The 19,609-nt window shown below is 44.6% G+C and overlaps 1 protein-coding gene across 6 annotated transcripts in view; it reads right to left on the bottom strand.

Moving 5' to 3' along the window:
- The window catches only part of MTMR9 (myotubularin related protein 9), a 115,626-nt gene that overhangs the window by 21,049 nt on the left and 74,968 nt on the right, over window positions 1-19,609 (bottom strand). For all 6 annotated transcript variants that reach the window (XM_089327197.1, XM_089327199.1, XM_089327200.1 and 3 more), the window contains 2 exons: window positions 11,687-11,860; window positions 8,380-8,597 (listed from right to left, as the gene is read on the bottom strand). In XM_089327197.1, the coding sequence (XP_089183323.1) occupies window positions 8,380-8,597; window positions 11,687-11,860 (392 nt within the window). The remainder of the gene's footprint in view (window positions 1-8,379; window positions 8,598-11,686; window positions 11,861-19,609) is intronic.

The raw sequence follows: 19,609 nt of genomic DNA on the forward strand, positions 1-19,609 counted from the left end.
ATTGTGTACCTGAAAATTGCTTGGCGTCCTCCAAGATGGCAGAATAAGGAGGGAGCACACTGATAGTTTAATAAAAGTGGAGATACTGTAGTTTCAGGGAAGGGTTAGGGAAAAAACAGCAGAGGAAACTCTTTCGGAACTAGTGGGACACAGTGGACCTACGTGGAGGGCACCAACGTCCACAGCTCGGGACACCAGCTGCCGAGTCTACGCACCAGCACTGGAAAGGAAGGTGAGGCAAAACCTCAGTAGCCTGAGACACTGGCGGGGAAGCGGCAGGAAGAGCCTAGAGGGAACGAGGCTTGAAGCCCCATGGGGGGAAAGTTCACCAGGCTAGAGGAGAGAAAAAATAAAATAAAATAGAAGGACCGGTACAGACACGATTCTCTCTCTCCACTCACCTTACAAAGGCGAGCAAGACAAAGAGCAGGCGCCATTTTGGACATACATAAAAGCTGTGCCACCTTTGGGCTGCACCCACCCTCAGCGAAGCAGAAAAACCTGACTCTGGTGGGGAGAAATAACAGGAGGTTAGGACCTAGTAAATGTGTGGAGCTAATGAACAGGGACCGTGGCGGGGGGAAAAAAACAAACTGAGGGTGTGTGAGAGAACTCACAGAGTGCCTGAGACGTGAGTACTCTCAGGAGATGCCACAATCTCGATAACCTTGGTAACCCGGTGGGAGATTTCAGGGGAATTTGAGCTTATACCGAGGACTGAACAGATCCTTTTTGTGGTCCTTGGGACAGAGCAGACGAATATTAAACCCACAGGGGCCAGAGCTCAGACACTGACTGCCTTCAATTCTGCTCAGCTGTGTGGAATTACTTCGCTTCTGAATAAAAAAAAAAAAAAAAATAGAGAGAGACAGAGAGACAGAGAAGATTTACCAGGCCTAACCTGGGTGTGTCACATTTGGCACACCCTTAACCCTGAAGAACTGAACAGAGCTCTCTGGCCACACCCACCACAAGCCTCTAAGGATCCATCAAAAGCAGACAGTCCACTTAATTTAGAGTCATAGTATAACAAGAAAAACCACCACAGCAAGGAAAAAAAAAAAGAAACCAAAGAATATCTCCACAATGCCAAGTAACAAATGCAGAAATCAAGGAAACAAGAACAAGGAAACATTGTAATGCACCCAAATGAACAAGACACCCCAATTCAAGATTATGAAGATGATGAGATAGAAGAAATGCAAGATACCGATTTCAAAAAAATTATGATAAATACATTTAGAAGTTTTCAAAAAAATTCTTGAACTACAGAAATCCTTACTGGACAGGATAGAAAATCTCTTCTGTGAAAATGAAATCTTAAGGAGGAATCAAAATGAAATGCAGAAACTAATAGAACATGAAATTATGATAGTGAAGAGAAATCAAAATGAAATGAAAAATTCAATAGATCAAATGACAAATGCATTAGAGAGCCTTAAAAACAGAATCAGTGAAGCAGAAGAGAGAATATCAGACTCAGAAGACAGAGCACAGGCCAGCGCCGTGGTTCACTAGGCTAATCCTCCGCCTTGCGGCGCCAGTACACAGGGTTCTAGTCCCGGTAGGGGCGCCGGATTCTGTCCCGGTTGCCCCTCTTCCAGGCCAGCTCTCTGCTGTGGCCAGGGAATGCAGTGGAGGATGGCCCAAGTGCTTGGGCCCTGCACCCCATGGGAGACCAGGATAGGTACCTGGCTCCTGCCATTGGATCAGTGCAGTGCGCCGGCCACGGTAGCCATTGGAGGGTGAACCAACGGCAAAAAGGACCTTTCTCTCTGTCTCTCTCTCTCACTGTCCACTCTGCCTGTCAAAAAAAAAAAAAAAAAAAAAAAAAAAAAAAAGAAAAGAAAAGACAGAGCACAAGAGCACAGGAAAGTGTAGAGTCAAACCAAAGAAAAGAAGAGGAAATTAGGAATCTAAAAAACATTGTTGGGAATCTACAGGATACTATTAAAAAACCCAACATTCGGGTTCTAGGAGTTCCTGAAGGCATGGAGAGGGAGAAAGGATTAGAAGGCCTTTTTAGTGAGATACTAGCAGAGAACTTTCCAGATTTGGAGGACAGAGACATCCAAGTACAGAAAGCTCATAGAACCCCTAATAAACATGACCAAAAGAGATCCTCACCAAGACACATTGTAATCAAACTCACCACAGTGAAACATAAAGAAAAGATTCTAAAATCTGCAAAAGAGAAACATCAGATTACTCTCAGAGGATCTCCAATTAGACTCACAGCTGACTTCTCACCAGAAACCTTATAGGCTAGGAGGGAATGGCGAGATATAGCCCAGGTACTAAGAGAAGAAAACTGCCAGCCCAGAATATTATATCCTGCAAAGCTCTCATTTGTGAATGAAGGTGAAATAAAGACCTTTCATAGCAAACAGAAATTGAAAGAATTTGTCACTACTCGTCCAGCCCTGCAAAAGATGCTTCAAGATGTGTTACACACAGAAGCATGGCCATCAATATGAAAGAAGGTAAAGGAAGAAAACCTCCCAGTAAAAGATCACAGGAAGTTCAAAGCATATATTAGAAAATATCTTTGGGAAACTGGCAGGGCAAAGCTACTACTTATCAATAATCACATTGAATGATAATGGCCTCAACTCTCCAGTTAAAAGACACAGACTGGCTGAATGGATTAAGGAACAAAACCCATCTACAAGAAATACATCTTTCCAACAAAGATGCATGCAGACTGAAAGTGAAAGGTTGGAAGAAGATATTCCATGCCAACAGAAACCAAAAAAGAGCTGGTGTAGCCATCTTAATATCAGACAAAATAAACTTTAACACAAAAACTGTTAAGAGAGACAAAGAGGGGCACTACATAATGATTAAGGGATCAATTCAACATGAAGATGTAACTATTATAAATGTATATGCACCTAATTACAGGGCACCAGTTTATTTAAAAGATATGTTAAGGGACTTAAAGGGAGACTTAGACTCCAATACAATAGTAACAGGGACTTCAATACTCCACTCACAGAATAGATCAACGGGACACAAGATCAACTAGGAAACAGCAGATTTAATCAACACTATAGCCCAAATCGATCTAACAGATATCTACAGAACTTTCAATCCTACATTTAAAGAATTTACATTCTTCTCAGCAGTGCATGGAACCTACTCTAGGACTGACCACATACTAGGCCATAAAGCAAGTCTCAGCAAATTCAGGAGAATTGGAATCATATGATGCAGCTTCTCAGGCCACAGTGGAATGAAGTTGGAAATTAGCAACTCAGGAAACCCTAGAGCATATGCAAACACATGGAGATTGAACAACATGCTCCTGAATGAACACTGGGTCATTCAAGAAATCAAAAAACTTTCTGGAAGTAAATGAGGATAACACCACAACATATCAAAACTTATGGGATACAGCAAAAGCAGTGTTAAGAGGAAAGTTTATAGCAATAGGTGCCTACATCAAGAAATTGGAAAGACACCAAATAAATGAGCTTTCCATTTATCTCAAGGATCTAGAAAAACTGCAGCAAACCAGACCCAAATCTTGTAGGAGAAGAGAAATAATTAAAATCAGAGAAGAAATCAATAGGATTGAATCCAAAAAAAAAAAATTACAAAAAATCAGCCAAATGAAGAGTTGTTTTTTTGAAAAAATAAAACTGACACACCATTGGCCCAACTAACTAAAAAAAGAAAAGACCCAAATCAATAAAATCAGAGATGAAAAAGAAAACGTAACAGACACCACAGAAATAAAAAGAATCATCAGAAATTACTACAAGGACTTGTATGCCAGCAAACAGGGAAACCTATCAGAAATGGATAGATTCCTGGACACATGAACCTACCTAAGTTGAACAATGAAGACATAGAAAACCTAAACAGACCTATAACTGAGACAGAAATTGAAACAGTAATAAAGGCCCTCCCAACAAAGAAAAGCCCAGGACCAGATGGATTCACTGCTGAATTCTACCAGACATTTAAAGAAGAACTAACTCGAATTCTTCTCAAACTTCAGAACAATCAAAAAAGAGGGAATCCTCCCAAATTCTTCCTATGAAGCCAGCATCACCTTAGTCCCTAAGCTTGAAAAAGACGCAGCATTGAAAGAAAGTTACAGACCAATATCCCTGATGAATATAGGCACAAAAATCCTCAATAAAATTCTGGCCAATAGATTGCAACAACACATCAGAAAGATTATCCACCCAGACCAAGTGGGATTTATCCCTGGTATGCAGGGATGGTTCAATGTTCACAAATCAATCAATGTGATACACCACATTAACAGACTGTGGAAGAAAAACCACATGATTATCTCAATAGATGCAGAGAAAGCATTTGATAAAATACAACACCCATTCATGATGAAAACTCTAAGCAAACTGGGTATGGAAGGAACATTCCTCAATATAATCAAAGCAATTTATGAAAAACCCACGGCCAGCATCCTACTGAATGGGGAGAAGTTGGAAGCATTTCCACTGAGATCTGGTACCAGACAGGGATGCCCACTCTCACCACTGCTATTCAATGTAGGTCTGGAAGTTTTAGCCAGAGCCATTAGGCAAGAAAAAGAAATTAAAGGGATACAAATTGGGAAGGAAGAAGTCAAACTATCCCTCTTTGCAGATGATATGATTCTTTATTTAGGGGATCCAAAGAACTCTACTAAGAGACTACTGGGACTCATAGAAGAGTTTGGAAAAGTAGCAGGATAAAAAATCAATGCACAAAAATCAACAGCCTTTGTATACACAGGCAATGCCATGGCTGAGAAAGAACTTTTTTTTTTTTTTTTGACTGGCAGAGTGTACAGTGAGAGAGAGAGAGAGAGAGAGAAAGGTCTTCCTTTTACCGTTGGTTCACCCTCCAATGGCTGCCACAGCCGGCACGCTGCATCCAGCGCGCTGCGGCCGGCGCACCACGCCGATCCGATGGCAGGAGCCAGGTACTTATCCTGGTCTCCCATGGGGTGCAGGGCCCAAGCACTTGGGCCATCCTCCTCTGCATTCCCTGGCCACAGCAGAGAGCTGGCCTGGAAGAGGAGCAACCGGGACAGAATCCAGCACCCCGACCGGGACTAGAACCCTGTGTGCTGGTGCTGCAAGGCAGAGGATTAGCCTAGTGAGCCGCGGCGCCGGCCGAGAAAGAACTTCTAAGATTGATCACATTCACAATAGCCACAAAAACAATCAAATACCTTGGAATAAACTTAACCAAGAACGTTAAAGATCTCTACAATGGGAATTACAAAATCTTAAAGAAATAGAAGATACCAAAAAATGGAAAAATCTTCCATGCTCATGGATTGGAAGAATCAATATCATCAAAATGTCCATTCTCCCAAAAGCAATTTATAGATGCAATGCGATACCAATCAAAATACCAAAGACACTGTTCTCAGATCTGAAAAAAATGATGCTGAAATTCATATGGAGGCACAGGAGACCTCAAATAGCTAAAGCAATCTTGTACAACAAAAACAAAGCCGGAAGCATCACAATACCAGATTTCAGGGCATACTACAGGGCAGTTATAATCAAAACAGCATGGTACTGGTACAGAAACAGATGGATAGACCAATGGAATCGAACAGGAACACCAGAAATCAATCCAAACATCTACAGCCAACTTATATTTGATCAAGGATCCAAAACCAATTCCTGGAGCAAGGACAGTCTATTCAATAAATGGTGCTGGGAAAACTGGATTTCCACAGGCAGAAGTATGAAGCAAGACCCTTACCTTACACCTTACACAAAAATCCACTCAACATGGATTAAAAATCTAAATCTATGACCTGACACCATCAAATTATTAGAGAACATTGGAGAAATCCTGCAAGATATTGGCATAGGCAAAGACTTCTTGGAAAAGACCCCAGAGGCACAGGCAGTCAAAGCCAAAATTAACATTTGGGATTGCATCAAATTCAGAAGTTTCTGTACTGCAAAAGAAACAGCCAGGAAAGTGAAGAGGAAACTGACAGAATGGGAAAAAATATTTGCAAAATATGCAACAGATAAAGGGTTGATAACCAGAATCTACAAAGAGATCAAGAAACTCCACAACAACAAAACAAACAACCCACTTAAGAGATGGACCAAGGACCTCAGTAGACATTTTTCAAAAGAGGAAATCCAAATGGCCAACAGACACATGAAAAAAAAAATGTTCAGGATCACTAGCAATCAGGGAAATACAAATCAAAACCACAATGAGGTTTCACCTCACCTGGGTCAGAATGGCTCACATACAGAAATCTACCAACAACAAATGCTGGCGAGGATGTGGGGAAAAAAGCTCACTAACCCACTGTTGGTGCGAATGCAAACTGGTAAAGCCACTATGGAAGTCAGTCTGGAGAATCCTCAGAAAACTGAATATAACCCTACCATACAACCTAGCCATCCCCCTCCTTGGAATTTACCCAAAGGAAATTAAATTGGCAATTAAAAGAGCTGCCTGTACCTCAGTGTTTATTGCAGCTCAATTCACAATAGCTAAGACCTGGAATCAACCTAAATGCCCAACAACAGTAGACCAGATAAAGAAATTATGGGACATATACTCTATAGAATACTATACAGCAGTAAAAAACAATGAAATCTGGTCATTCGCAACAAAATGGAGGAATCTGGAACACATGCTGAGTGAAATAAGTCAGTCCCAAAGGGACAATTATGTGTTCTCACTGATCTGTGACAACTAACCAACCACAAAAAAGGAAATCTGTTGAAGTGAAATGGACACTATGAGAAACGGTGACTTGATCGGCCCTTGTCCTGAATGTTGACGAACTTAATACTTTATCCCTTTTAGTATTTTTTGTTCTACTTAATACTATTGGTTGAACTCTGTAATTAACACACAATTATTCTTAGGTGTTTAAATTTAACTGAAAAGTGATCCCTGTTTTATATATATATAAATATAAGAGTGGGAATAAGAGAGGGAGGAGATGTCCTATTTGGACATGCTCAAGCTGACTTGCCCTAAGTGGTAGAGTTAGAAATGTGCCAGGGGATTCCAATTCAATCCCATCAAGGTGGCATGTACCAATCCCATCTCATTAGTCAAAGTGATCAATTTTAGTTCACAATTGATCATAATGATAGGATTGTCAAAAAGATCACATAAATAAGACTAGTGTCTGCTAATACTGTCTGATAGAATTAAGGAGAAGAGAACGATCCAACATGGGAAGCGGGATACACAGCAGACTCATAGAATGGCAGATGTCCTAAACAGCACTCTGGCCTCAGAATCAGCCCTTAAGGCATTCAGATCTGGCTGAAGAGCCTATGAAAGCATTTTAGGCATGGAAAGCTAAGACACTCTGACAAAAAAAAAAAAAAAAAAAAAACAACCTACATGAAAGATCTCCACGAGTGAGATCCCAGTGGAAAGAACAGGCCATCAAAGAAAGTAGGTACCTTTCTCTGAAGGGAGAAGAGAACTCCCACTTTGACTATGACCTTGCCTAAATAAGATCAATGTCCACGAACTCAAAAGGCTTCCATAGCCTTGGAAACTCATGACTAGAGCCTGGGGAGATTTCTGACGCCATAAACAAGAGTGTCAATTTGTTAAGTCAACAACAGGAGTCACTGTGAACTTACTTCTCATGTAGGATCTCTGTCCTTAATGTGTTGCACAATGTGAACTAATGCTGTAACTAGTACTCAAACAGTACTTTACACTTTGTGTTTCTGTGTGGGTGCAAACTGTTGAAATCTTTACTTAATATATACTAAATTGATCTTCTGTATATAAAGATAATTGAAAATGAATCTTGATGTGAATGGAGTGGGAGATGGGAGGGTTGTGGGTGAGAGGGAAGTTATGGGGGGGGGGGAGCCACTGTAATCCATAAGCTTTGCTTGGGAAATTTGTATTTATTAAATAAAAGTTAAAAAAGAGAGAAAGTCACAGTAAAAAAAAAAAAAAAGAAAATTGCTTTTTTTTTTTAAATTTATCTGACAGGTAGAGTCACAGAAAGTAAGAAGGAGAGAGGGAGGGAGGGAGGAAGGGAGGGAAAGGTCTTCCATCCACTGGTTCACTAAGAGTAAATCTTAAATGTTTTCACCACATACAGGAAAGTATATAAGGCAATGCATGTTAATTAACTGATCCGAGATATGTACCTATATCAAAACAGTATATTTTACCCTGTAAATATACACAATTTGTGTCCATTAAACATTAATACAGTTGAGCCCCCCCCCCAAAAAAAAAAAACCCCACACACAATGAGAAGATTTTCAAACAGACTGCTCCTAAATTAACATGCACATTTCATTTAAGCACTTGTGTTTCCTGAACAGCTAAGGTCTCACCCACTCTAATTATCTTCAAATAAGGACCCCTCGGTCTCCAGTTTTTTACCTCTCAATGGACTTGTGAATCCGCCTCCACTGGGGATAATGAGCTTCTTGTTCAAAGCCGCCTCCCTTGGCCCTAGCTTGCTGAGCCACGTTCAGAGAGCGTGTGTCAATGATGTAGCCACGCTTCCCTGCCCTGAGGGTAGCATTTATTAGCTTCTCATCTTCCTTGCACCTTCTCCCATTTGTGCCACTGAGTGGCTGACCACTGCGCATAATCACCTAGAAGCACAATACAGCTGAAAATTCAGTAATAGTTGCCTTTAAAGGTTCTGAAAACACAAGGGAATGAGCGAGGTTATGAGTATCTCAAAAACGACTGTGCAGCACTTTGGAGATTTGACACAAAAGCAAAGAAATATTTCCATGTGTGAGTGACTTTAAAACAAAGACAACTCTTACACTTTTAGACAATCTGTCTTCCTACTCTCAAAGTACTTTCACACAATAAATTCTATCACCTTTTTTTGGTCAAATATTGTAATCTACTTAGTCCATGAGTCGAATACCCAGTAGACCTGGCCCTGTGATGAAGACAATAATGGCCAATGAGCCAATAAAGCCTGACCTTGTGGAAGAGTAAAATATCCCATCCCAAATACATTTCTTTGGTGTATTCCAAGTTGCTTGTTCACAGCAACTGCTGACTTCCACGAGCACAGGAATGGCTCTGAGAAGCTGGCCTTTCATGAAACAAAATGTGTATCTACCCACATTAGGAAGGAGCAGATGCAGCACAGGCTTTTCTGACAGCCACCTCTTTCTGCCTAGGAGGGATCTTGACATAGAAAAGAGATCGGAGTCTGGCCCACAGGGATGATCACAGGTGGCCACTGCTGGGGAAATTTCATCTGCATTACCAGACAACCCTTGTAAGCTGTGCAGGTCCTCCCCCAGCCTTTCAGAGCCTGCAGCACCCTCCCTCAAGGACAGAGCCCTGTCTCTGCTATTACCTAATAAAGGTTCAGCCATCTGGCTACGTAGTCCCATGCCCTAGGCACATAATCACATTTGGATGTTCTTTATCCTTCTATTTTCAGTTTATTTGCCAGACTAAATTATCAGCTCTTTAGAGGGGATAGTAAATTTATGACTCCCTATAACTTCAACTTTATATACAAGGTTGACAGGCTTTAGGAAGAATTATTTAAAAGTACCAGTGGCAAAATAAGAAAGTGTATGCACTGTTTTTCTTGTTAGAGAAATTGTTTTAAGTATCTCAAAAGCTGCTTATCTTTGGCTTATTCTCCAGTAGCCCTCTGCCATCCTTTTAGTACTCCAAGACTTACCACCCACTTGTCTCCAAATACTTCGAACTTTGCTAAAGAAATAAGTCCTGGGACCAGCGCTGTGGCATAATAAGCTAAGCCTCAGCCTGCAGCGCTGGCATCCTATATGGGCACTGGTTCTAGTCCCAGCTGCTCCTCTTCCAATCCAGCTCCCTGCTATGGCCTGGGAAAGCAGTAGAAGATGACCCAAGTGCCTGGGCCCCTGCACCCATGTGGGAAGCCCGGAAGAAGCTCCTGGCTCCTGGCTTTGGACAGGCTCAGCTCTAGCTATTGGCGCCATCTGGACAGTGAACCAGCGGATGGAAGACTTCTCTCTGTAACTCTACCTCTCAAATAAATAAAATCTTAAAAAAGAAAGAAACAAACAAGTACCTATAATACTAATCTGATTCCTGGTTAATAATATAGAATTATTCAGCAGATCATCACTATATGCTGATGCATTAACTACCAGGAAGTTTAATGTGACCAAGAAAGGTCATCTAGAGGATGGCAGTGGTGAACTCTCAGGCAGGCTTACCACTTAAAGGGGCTTAGTGTTAGCTGTTAAAATGCTTTATAAGGAATCTTCTGAAGAACACTGCTACTAAGCATGCAGGATAGATGGCCTGATGCCTAAGCAGCATCTTAAAAAAAATCTTTTTATCCTAAATATCCATGTCTGACATATTAGGAGGAAAAAGAAAACAGAAGATAGTTATAACTTACTTATTATTATTTACTTATTATTAAAAATGAACAGTTTATTGCCTGAGAGAAAATGAGAAAGGAGAGATTAAGAAACTATTTTGCAAACATGTACACACAAGGCCTGTGCCTGTTCAATTCACAACTCACATCTAACTTATGACTAAATGACATAAAATCTCCCTTTTGAAAATACAAACATCTTAATTCACCTTAGCCAGGGAAATCCGGCAAGAATAATTAAAGTATCTCATCATTAATCTGGGCAGAGAAAGTTCCCTTAAGAATAAAGCTGCAAGGGGCCGGAGCTGTGGTGTAGCAGGTGAGGGTGCTGTCTGTAGTGCCAGCATCCATGTGGGCGCCAGTTCAAGACCCAGCAATCCATTTCCAGTCCAGCTCTCAGCTGTGGCCTGGGAGGACAGCGGAGGAAGACCCAGGTCCTTGGGCCCCTGCACCCACATGGGAGACCTAGAAGAAGCTCCTGGCTTCGGATTGGCCCAGCTCTGGCCATTGCGGCCATCTGGGGAGTGAGTCAGCAGATGGAAGATCTCTCTTCTAACTCTGCCTTTCTGTGGCTCTGCCTTCCGAACAAATAAATCTCTTTTGAAAAAAAAAGATAAAGCTACAGGATTAAATAAGACACTGGTTTCCTTTGTGTCCTGTTTCCTGAAGCTAAGTTTATCTGGGCTTTACCCCCCAACCACTTTTTTTTTAAATTTTTAATAGTTTAGTTTTTAACAAATTCAATGTAATTTATAGATAAAATAAACCTTTTAAAAAAAGGAACTGTATTTATTTGAAAGACAGTTACAGAGAGAGGTAGAGACAGAGACAGAGGTGTCCCATCCACCAGTTCACTCTCCAAATGGCCATGACAGCTGGAGCTGAGCCGATCCAAAGCCAGGAGCTCCATCCAGGCCTTCCACATGGGTGTGGGGGCCCAAGGATTTGGCCCACCCTCCACTGATTTCCCAGGTGCATCAGCAGAGAGCTGTATCAGAAGTGGAGCAGCCAGTGCCCAAATTGGATGCTGGCACTGCAGGCTGGGGCTTTAACCCACTGTGCCATAGCGCTGGCCCCTGTAGATACAACTCTAAGAACATTATGATATTTCCTTCCTCTCTTTCTCCCTCACCTTAGCTGGGATTTTTCAGAGAAAGGATTCAGTCATATCTTCATCACAGAAAACACACTACTCCTGATTCCTTAAAGTTTACATGAAGGAAGCCCTAGTAGGAGAGACACAGCTAAACAGTACAATGAACAGGTATACAGAAAAGGGGAACATTCCAAAGATCCCCACCCTATAGTCAAGCAACAGTTCTGTACACTTACCATTCCATTTTTTTTATGATAGTAGCTTAGTACTGGGAAGCGCCCTCCATGTCGAAATGTAGCTACCTTCCGAAGAGCTTCGTCATCAATGGATTTGGGCACTACGACAATTGGTGGGTAGGAGGGACAGACAGCAAACTCCTTATTGACATAGCTTAGCCTCCATTCACTGGTCTGAAAAACAAACATTTCAATGTTAAGCAATGATTTCAATATCACAAAATACGAAAATTTTTAAAGGATCTTAGAAATTAACTTTCACTGATGAAAAAGCCATTTCTCAAGAATTTAACAAAAGGAATCCTTCAAATATGAAAGAACTTTAAAAATCTCATAGAAAAATTAAGAGAAAAATATTAACTATTTCTCAACATAAGCTCCATCCAGCTTAATACATATTTTAAAATCTTTTCATTTTATTTATTTGAAAGGCAGAGAGATGAAGAGAGAGATCTCCTTTCCTCTTGTTCACTCCCCAAATTTCCACAATTTCTGGGGTTAGACCAGGCCAAATCCAGGAGCTGTTGTTTGATGAGAGGAATGAGAGGGAGCATCGTTTTATGGAAGGTTGTGTAACGAAGCTTTCCCAGGCATTTTTTTCTGCTAAAGCTTTGGTTAACTTTCCTAAAAACACTCTCCTAATAATCAGATGTTATCATTCCTTGGCCCTCCCAAAAGGTAGCAAGCAAAATATCATGAGCATCCCAATAAAGCTGTTGCCATGACCGTGGCTCTAGATTGGTCCACTGTAACTCGGACTGGACCCCTCCCACCCTTTGGTGGTTGCTGCTTTGTCTTCAGAATCATACTGGTGAAGCCATGTTTCATCTGGTCCAAGAAATTCTTCAGGACTTCAATCCCACTTGTCTATAATTTCCATTAAAAGCTCTGCTCTTGTTTGCAGCTGATCTGTGCACAACAATTTGGCATCAGCTGTGCAGAAAGTTTGCTCTGTTTTCATGTTTCCAGTCAGAATCATGTAATCTGAACCAGTTGAGCTGACCATTTTCCAATGTTACTCATTGCTTCTCTTCAATTAGGGCAAGAACAAGATTAATTTTTTTCCTTGAAAATTGTTGTAGATGGTGATGTAGCAAGGACAAAGCCCTAGATCTATTGTAGTCCCTTGCCTAGGTGACTAAGGGCAGATCCTAATCCTCTGCATTCTTCCTCAACCAGCTCGACCCTGCCTCGACCATTAGCCTGCACCCACCAAGTCTGAAAAGTCCACACCCACAAAAAAAAGTTCACGCAAACCAGCTCAGCCCCACCTAACACCCACATACTCATGACCCTCAACTGCCTTAACGACATAAGCCTCAGGGCTTCGGCTGCGTACTCGCCGGTAGTGACCCCTTCTCAAGTTTGCCTCTAAGTAAGTCTGTTCTGGCTATCTCCTCTTTGCCTTGCTCTTCTACCCTTACATTTGGTGCCCTGTGTGAGGAGCAGTGCAAGAGATCAGCCCCTTCATCCATTGGGGTCCCTCGGAAGCTCACGTGACTGGTAGGCAGTGGTGGGAGAACCTGCCTCTCACAAGAGCCTGCTACTCTCCTTCCACCTGGTGGGGGTTGTATACTGGCCTGCCCCACAATAACAGAGAGCAAACCGGGGGTGAGGACCACGAGATGACCATTGACGTCCGGCCCTGGTGAACCCCTTCATCTCCAGGAGAGACAGCCATGCTGTTCCCACACAGTTGAACTCCGACCCAACTCCCTCCATTTTCCCAACTCTGCCCTTTTCCTCCCCAACTGATCCCATTAAATCTGCTTGACCTTCCCAACTCTCTGCTTCCACACCAGCTCCAGCTGCAAATCCCTCTCCACCACATGCAACTTCTGGACTTGATTCTCAAATCAGCGGACTGGTAAGAAGTCAGCCATCTCATCTCTCACCACCCGTTCCCTTTTTCATAATTCTGCCTCTTCCTCTCCAACCGACCCAATTAAATCCACCCCCACCTTTTCGTCCTTCTGTTCTCACACGAATGCCAGTCGCAAACCTTTTGCCAGATCTCTCCACCACAGGCCACACGGGACCCAATTCCCAGCCCGCGGACTAGTAAGAGGTTAGCCTTTGCCTTCCCAAGGGCCCTGGGGCAGACTTTGGCTTCAGCTGCTCCTCTCCCCCTCTCCTTAGTTCTGGGAACAAGGGACAAATCTTCAGAAGGTTAAGGGGAACAATCCCATGTCCTGGTCTAGGGACACGTGTCCTGAACACTGGGACTCCTTCTCTTCTCTGGAAGATTTGGGTGGTGGGAGCTCCTTCCTGGGAAACACCCCAGGGCGAGCCAAGTATTCTGCCTGATCCATGGGTTCTGAAGTTTCTCACATTTCTCCAGACTCCCCACTGGCCTGCCTCCTAAAAAAAAAAACCTGTTGGCCTTGGGCCTGAGAGTGGAGATAAGGCCAAAATGATTGCTTTTCTCCTTACCACATACTATGTTCTGGAACAATATAGACTGGACAATGATTCTCAGTGGCCAGAATTCAGCACTTTCGATCTCCAAGTTCTCCACAACCTGGAGAGCTCTACAGAGGGGGATGGCAAACGACCAGAGGTCCCTTACGTCCAGGCTCTCCTCCTCCTGAGGTCGCCCCACTCCCTGTAGCTCTTGTCCCTGCTGCAAGTTATCCTCGTGGAGGAAAAAGGCCTGAACTGTCCCCACCCACACCCCACCCCACCCCCTGCCCTCCTTTCCCCCACCCTCTTCCTCCTCTGCCTCAGGGACAGAGCTGCCCCCCAACTCCGCCTTCCCGGTGCTCCTCCTCCCACCCCTCAGCGGCAGCCACAACTGCCCCTCCACTCCTTTCTCCCTCCTCACACTGTCCTTGTGATCTTGACCCCTGCCCTCGGTCTCCCCACTCTGTTCCTCTTACACCCTTCTTTATCCTGTTCCTCCCATGAAGACAAGCCCTCCCTCACTCCCTCCACCTCACATCCTCTTTGATCCTGACCTCAGCCCTGGGTCCTCCTGAGCGTTTGTCCGGCTCCTCTCCACCACACCACCCAATTCCCCACCCCATCCCCCCCTCCTCCCGCCACTCCCTCCTGCACTGTACAACCTAGGCTGGTTCTCCTGAGGGAGGTGGCTGTCCTAGAAGGTCCAGTCAGGATACAGGGTCCTTTCTCTTTATCAGACCTTAATCAAACTGAGGAGCATTTAGGCTCATTCTCAGAGAACCCCTCCAAACACAAGGGATGCTTCCCTGATCCAGTCCTACAGCTTGGTAGGGTCTTTATCTCATTCTACCCTCTACTTTAACTCCAGATGAATGGGAGCATATTTGGCATGGTGCCAAATAGCACACAGATGAGCTGTACTGACAGGTCTCAGATAGACACTCACAGGCCACTCGGGCCGACCCTAGAGCCACCCCTATCTCGGATTGGGCCTACCAACCCAAGGATCCAGGACTACAGGCCCAAGATCACATGATCTCCTGCACATGGGCAGCAAATGGATAAGAACAGCCATAAGCAGGTTAACTACAGAAAGATTCGCGAGATCAGCCGGGGCCTGATGAAAACGTTGCTCTCGCTATGGCCCACTTTACAGAGGCAATGGTATGAACATGGATCCCAATTCCCAGAAGTCTGCTGTTCTTACACCTCCAATTCATCCCTGTTGGCTCCAGATATCCAGCACGACTCCAAATGCCAGAAGATGGTCCACAAACACCCCAGAAGGACCTCATGAATGTGGCTTTTTGTATCTTTGACAATAGGGATTTAGGAGAAAAACACACCAAATTAAAGCATCAGATGCTTGCCTCTCTAGTCCACCAAACCCAACAAGCCCACCTGTAAGCCAAATCCCAGCCCTCAATAACACAATACCAGGTACTGGGTCAAGGCCTGCCCCAACTCTAAGGCCTGGCCCAAAACTGCAGACCACAGGGACACTGGGAGACAGACTGCCCCCAGTGGGATGCCCTCTCCATCCGGGACAGCCCTCTTTTTGGCCAGTTCTAACTCAGGACATCTCACCTCTGTTAAACTTAACAGAACGAGGAAGCCCGAGTTCAGTGGTGCTGTCACTGATGAGCCCAAGGACCAAGGGTGACAGGAACAGTGTCTGCAAGTGGATCTCTTTCTTGATGGACACTGGGGCTAGCTTATCTATTTTAAATGAATATTGTGGCCCACTCCTTCCTTCCTCTGCCCCTGCTGTCAGCATGAAGGGCCTCACTGCAACACCATACAAAACTCCTGCTTTATACTGATCCTTTGGAGATATTAGCCTCTGCATTCCTTCCTTGTTCTCCCCAACTGCCTCGACCACCACCACTCCTTTTGGGTGAGACCTCCTCCACCAGTTGGGAGCATTTGTCTCCATTCCCTCTGGCAACAAAACCCTTATGCTTTTTCTCCATGTCAAGGGACTCCCTCTCCCCACTTTCCCATCCCAGGCCCCCTCTCTCCCTTTGGTCAACCCTACAGCATGAGATACGTCCCACCCTGTAATTGCCACCCACCATACTCCCGTTTGCATCTCCCTAAAGGATCCCACAAAAGCTACTGCTGTTCAGAAGGCCAGAGGCCTAAAGCCCATTACAGACCACGTCCTTCAGGCTCACATACTCATCCTAGCTCCCTCGCCCCATAGCACACCTAGACTTCCTGCCAAAAACCAGATAGCTCTTCTCACCTAGGACAGGACCTCCACTGCATTAATGCCTCTGTCCACCCCACATACCCAGTCGTGCCTAACCCCATCTCTTCTCCCAAATAGCCCCTACAACTTCTTTTTCTCTGTTCTGGATCTAAAGGATGCCTTCTTCACAATTCTTCTCGACCCATCTCCCAGCCACTCTTTGCTTTTCCCTGATCTCACCCCGATTCCTGCCTCACCTGGCAACTTACTGCACTGTTTACCCCAAGGTTCCGAGAGTCTCTAGTGCTTTCGACAGGCCCCCAGGGAGACCTAGTTTCTATCTACTTTCACCCAACACCCTTCTTCAATATGCTCATGATCTTACCCAGTAGCCCCTCCCAAGAAACCTGTCTTCAATATACCGCAAGTCTTATATATTTTTTAGCTGAAAAAGGCTACAGGCTATCAAAAAAAAAAAAAAAAAAAAAAAGACAGACTCAGTTAATCTCTACTCCCAATACCTTTCTGGGACTTCTTGTGACACCAGACACTCATGCAACTCCTGCCTGAAAACAGGCACCGTACTTCCACCCTTTCCCATATACTAAACATGACCGCTTTTCTTTCTTGGGACCCATGGGGTATTGTCACATCTAGATTCTAAACTTCTCATATTGCTAAACGTCTCTATGAAGCTAAGGGATCTAGACAAGCCCTTACAAGAGAACTCCCCACAAGAAACCCCATTCTAAACTCTAAAACAGGCTCTCCTAGAAGCACCTGCCCCCAGCCTTCCTAACCCACATAAACCATTCCTTCTCTTGTTTATGGCTCTAAGAGAAAAGCACTTGGTCTCCTGGCCCAGAGAGCAGGAGACTCTAACACCCCTGTGGCCTACGTCTCCAAGAAATTGGGCAGGGTTTCTCCGAGCTGGCCCCAGTGTCTAAAGACCCTGGCCACGGCAGTGCCCCTCATCCCTGAGGCCCAGACACTCACCTGTCATCAGCCACTACCAATCTGGTTCTCCCACAGCTACAAGACCTCCAGTCACAGGTTCTTCAGTCTGTATCGCCATCTTGCACCCAGAGTCTCCATTCCACTCTTCCCTAGCCCACTGTCACCTCCCACTGCTGCCCCTCTCTTAACTGAGCTCTCTTCTCCCTACCACCCTATCTCATCTCCTCAAACCCCACTCCTGCCCTGATTTCCTTGACTTCTCCCCGACTACACTCCACCACCTCATGGACAATCACCTTCCCCTAGCCCCCGACTGGCTCATTGATGGCAGTGCCTCCAATCCCACCCACCGCCCCCCCCCCTTTTGGCTGGATATGTGATAATAAAGATACGCTATAATGATACCTTCTCTTTTTCCCGCCAAAGGCTCATCGAGGCTTGACCCCTACCTCAGGGCACAAACTCCCAACAGGCCAAACTGTTGGCCTTGACTCAAGCTCTGACTTTAGGAAAAGGAAAGACCATTAACATCCACACTTCCCGATGTGCTTATATCATCATTCTAACACCAGATATGGCAAGAGACAGGGTTCCCGACAGCTAAAGGAATATCTATAATAAATGGCAAGCTCTTCTTGATACCGCCTAGCCGCCAACAAAAGCCGCTATTATTCATTGCAGGGGTCTCCAAAAGGATAAACAGTACTTGTCAGAGGCAAATAACCAAGCCAACCTGACAGCTAAAGCAGCTGCCCACGGCCAAACAGTCCCATCATTCCTCTTCAATCTGGCTCCTGTCTACTCAGATTTAGAGATCTCTCAGTTTCAACAAGGGGCCTCCATGGACGACTCACGGTGGTTCTGGATAACAACTAATACTCCCCTCTTCTCTCCAAGTTACCTTTTTAGGAAACTTTCACTCTACATCACTCAAACCCAAACTCTCAATTTTCTAAAATCACACATACACCTGACTCCCACCATAAGGAAATTCTGTGCAACATATTCCAGACACGTACAGTCTGTCAGACTGTTAACCCCGATTCTAATATCAGACCAGCCCCGTTCCCTACTCGCAGGCCCATGGATCGCTCCTGGGAGAGGACTGGCATAATGATTTCACCCACATGGCACCAGCTAACTGGATATATTACCTTCTGGTTATGGTGGCCGACTTCTTAGGTTACTCAACCTACTCAGGGGCCCCACTGAAATAAAAGAGCCTCTACCATTTCTATTACACTATTAGAAGACATTGTTCCCAGATTTGGACACACCGCTTCTACTCGGATAACAGACCAGAATTTACCTTCCAAATTACTCAAAAACTATTAATCTCTCTCCATGTCTCATGGCATTTCCACATTCTCTATTGATCCCCATTTCCCTTTCAGGAATAGTGGAACAGGAGAATGGAATTTTAAAACAAGCTCTGACAAAACTCTCTGCTCAGGTTCACCTAGACTGGGTAAAACTCCTTCCTTTGGAACTATTAAGAATTAGACCTCGGGGGCCGGTGCCGCGGCTCACTCGGCTAATCCTCCGCCTGCGGCACTGGCACCCTGGGTTCTAGTCTCGGTTGAGGCGCCAGATTCTGTCCCAGTTGCTCCTCTTCCGGTCCAGCTCTCTGCTGTGGCCCAGGAGTGCAGTGAAGGATGGCCCAAGTCCTTGGGCCCTGCACCCACATGGGAGACCAGGAGGAAGCACCTGGCTCCTGGCTTCAGATTGGCACAGTGCACCGGCCACAGAACACCAGCCATAGTGCACCAGCCATAGTGGCCGTTTTGGGGGGTGAACCAACAGAAAGGAAGACCTTTCTCTCTGTCTCTCTCTAACTCTGCCTGTCAAAAAAAAAAAAAAAAAAAAAAAGAATTAGATCTCAGGGCCGGCGCTGTGGCATAGCAGGTGGGGCTTCTGCCTGCAGGGCCAGCATCCCATATGGGTGCCAGGTCAAGTCCCAGCTGCTCCACTTCCGATCCAGCTCTCTGCTATGGCCTGGGAAAGCAGTGAAAGGTGGCCCAGGTCCTTGGGTCCCTGCATCTGCGTGGGAGATCCAGAAGGGGCTCCTGGCTCCAGATCGGCACAGCTCCGGCCATTGCAGCCAACTGGGGAGTGAACCAGCGAATAGAGGACCCCTCTCTGCCTCTCCTTCTCTGTGTAACTCTGACTTTCAAATAAATAAATCTTAAAAAAAAAAAAAAATTAGATCTCTTCCCCCAGAAACCATAACGTTCAGCCCGTTTGAAATTCTCTATGGAAGACCTCTTCTCGCACCAAATTTCCCTCCACTCCCTAATTCTGAAGCCATTGCTCCTCCTCTCACTTTCCCCCTTCTCAGTGACATGTGCTCTTATTTACAGGCCCATGCA

This window comes from Oryctolagus cuniculus, chromosome 2 (genome assembly GCF_051225735.1).
Source record: "Oryctolagus cuniculus isolate XC-2025 breed Fujian yellow rabbit chromosome 2, ASM5122573v1, whole genome shotgun sequence".
NCBI lineage: Eukaryota > Metazoa > Chordata > Mammalia > Lagomorpha > Leporidae > Oryctolagus > Oryctolagus cuniculus.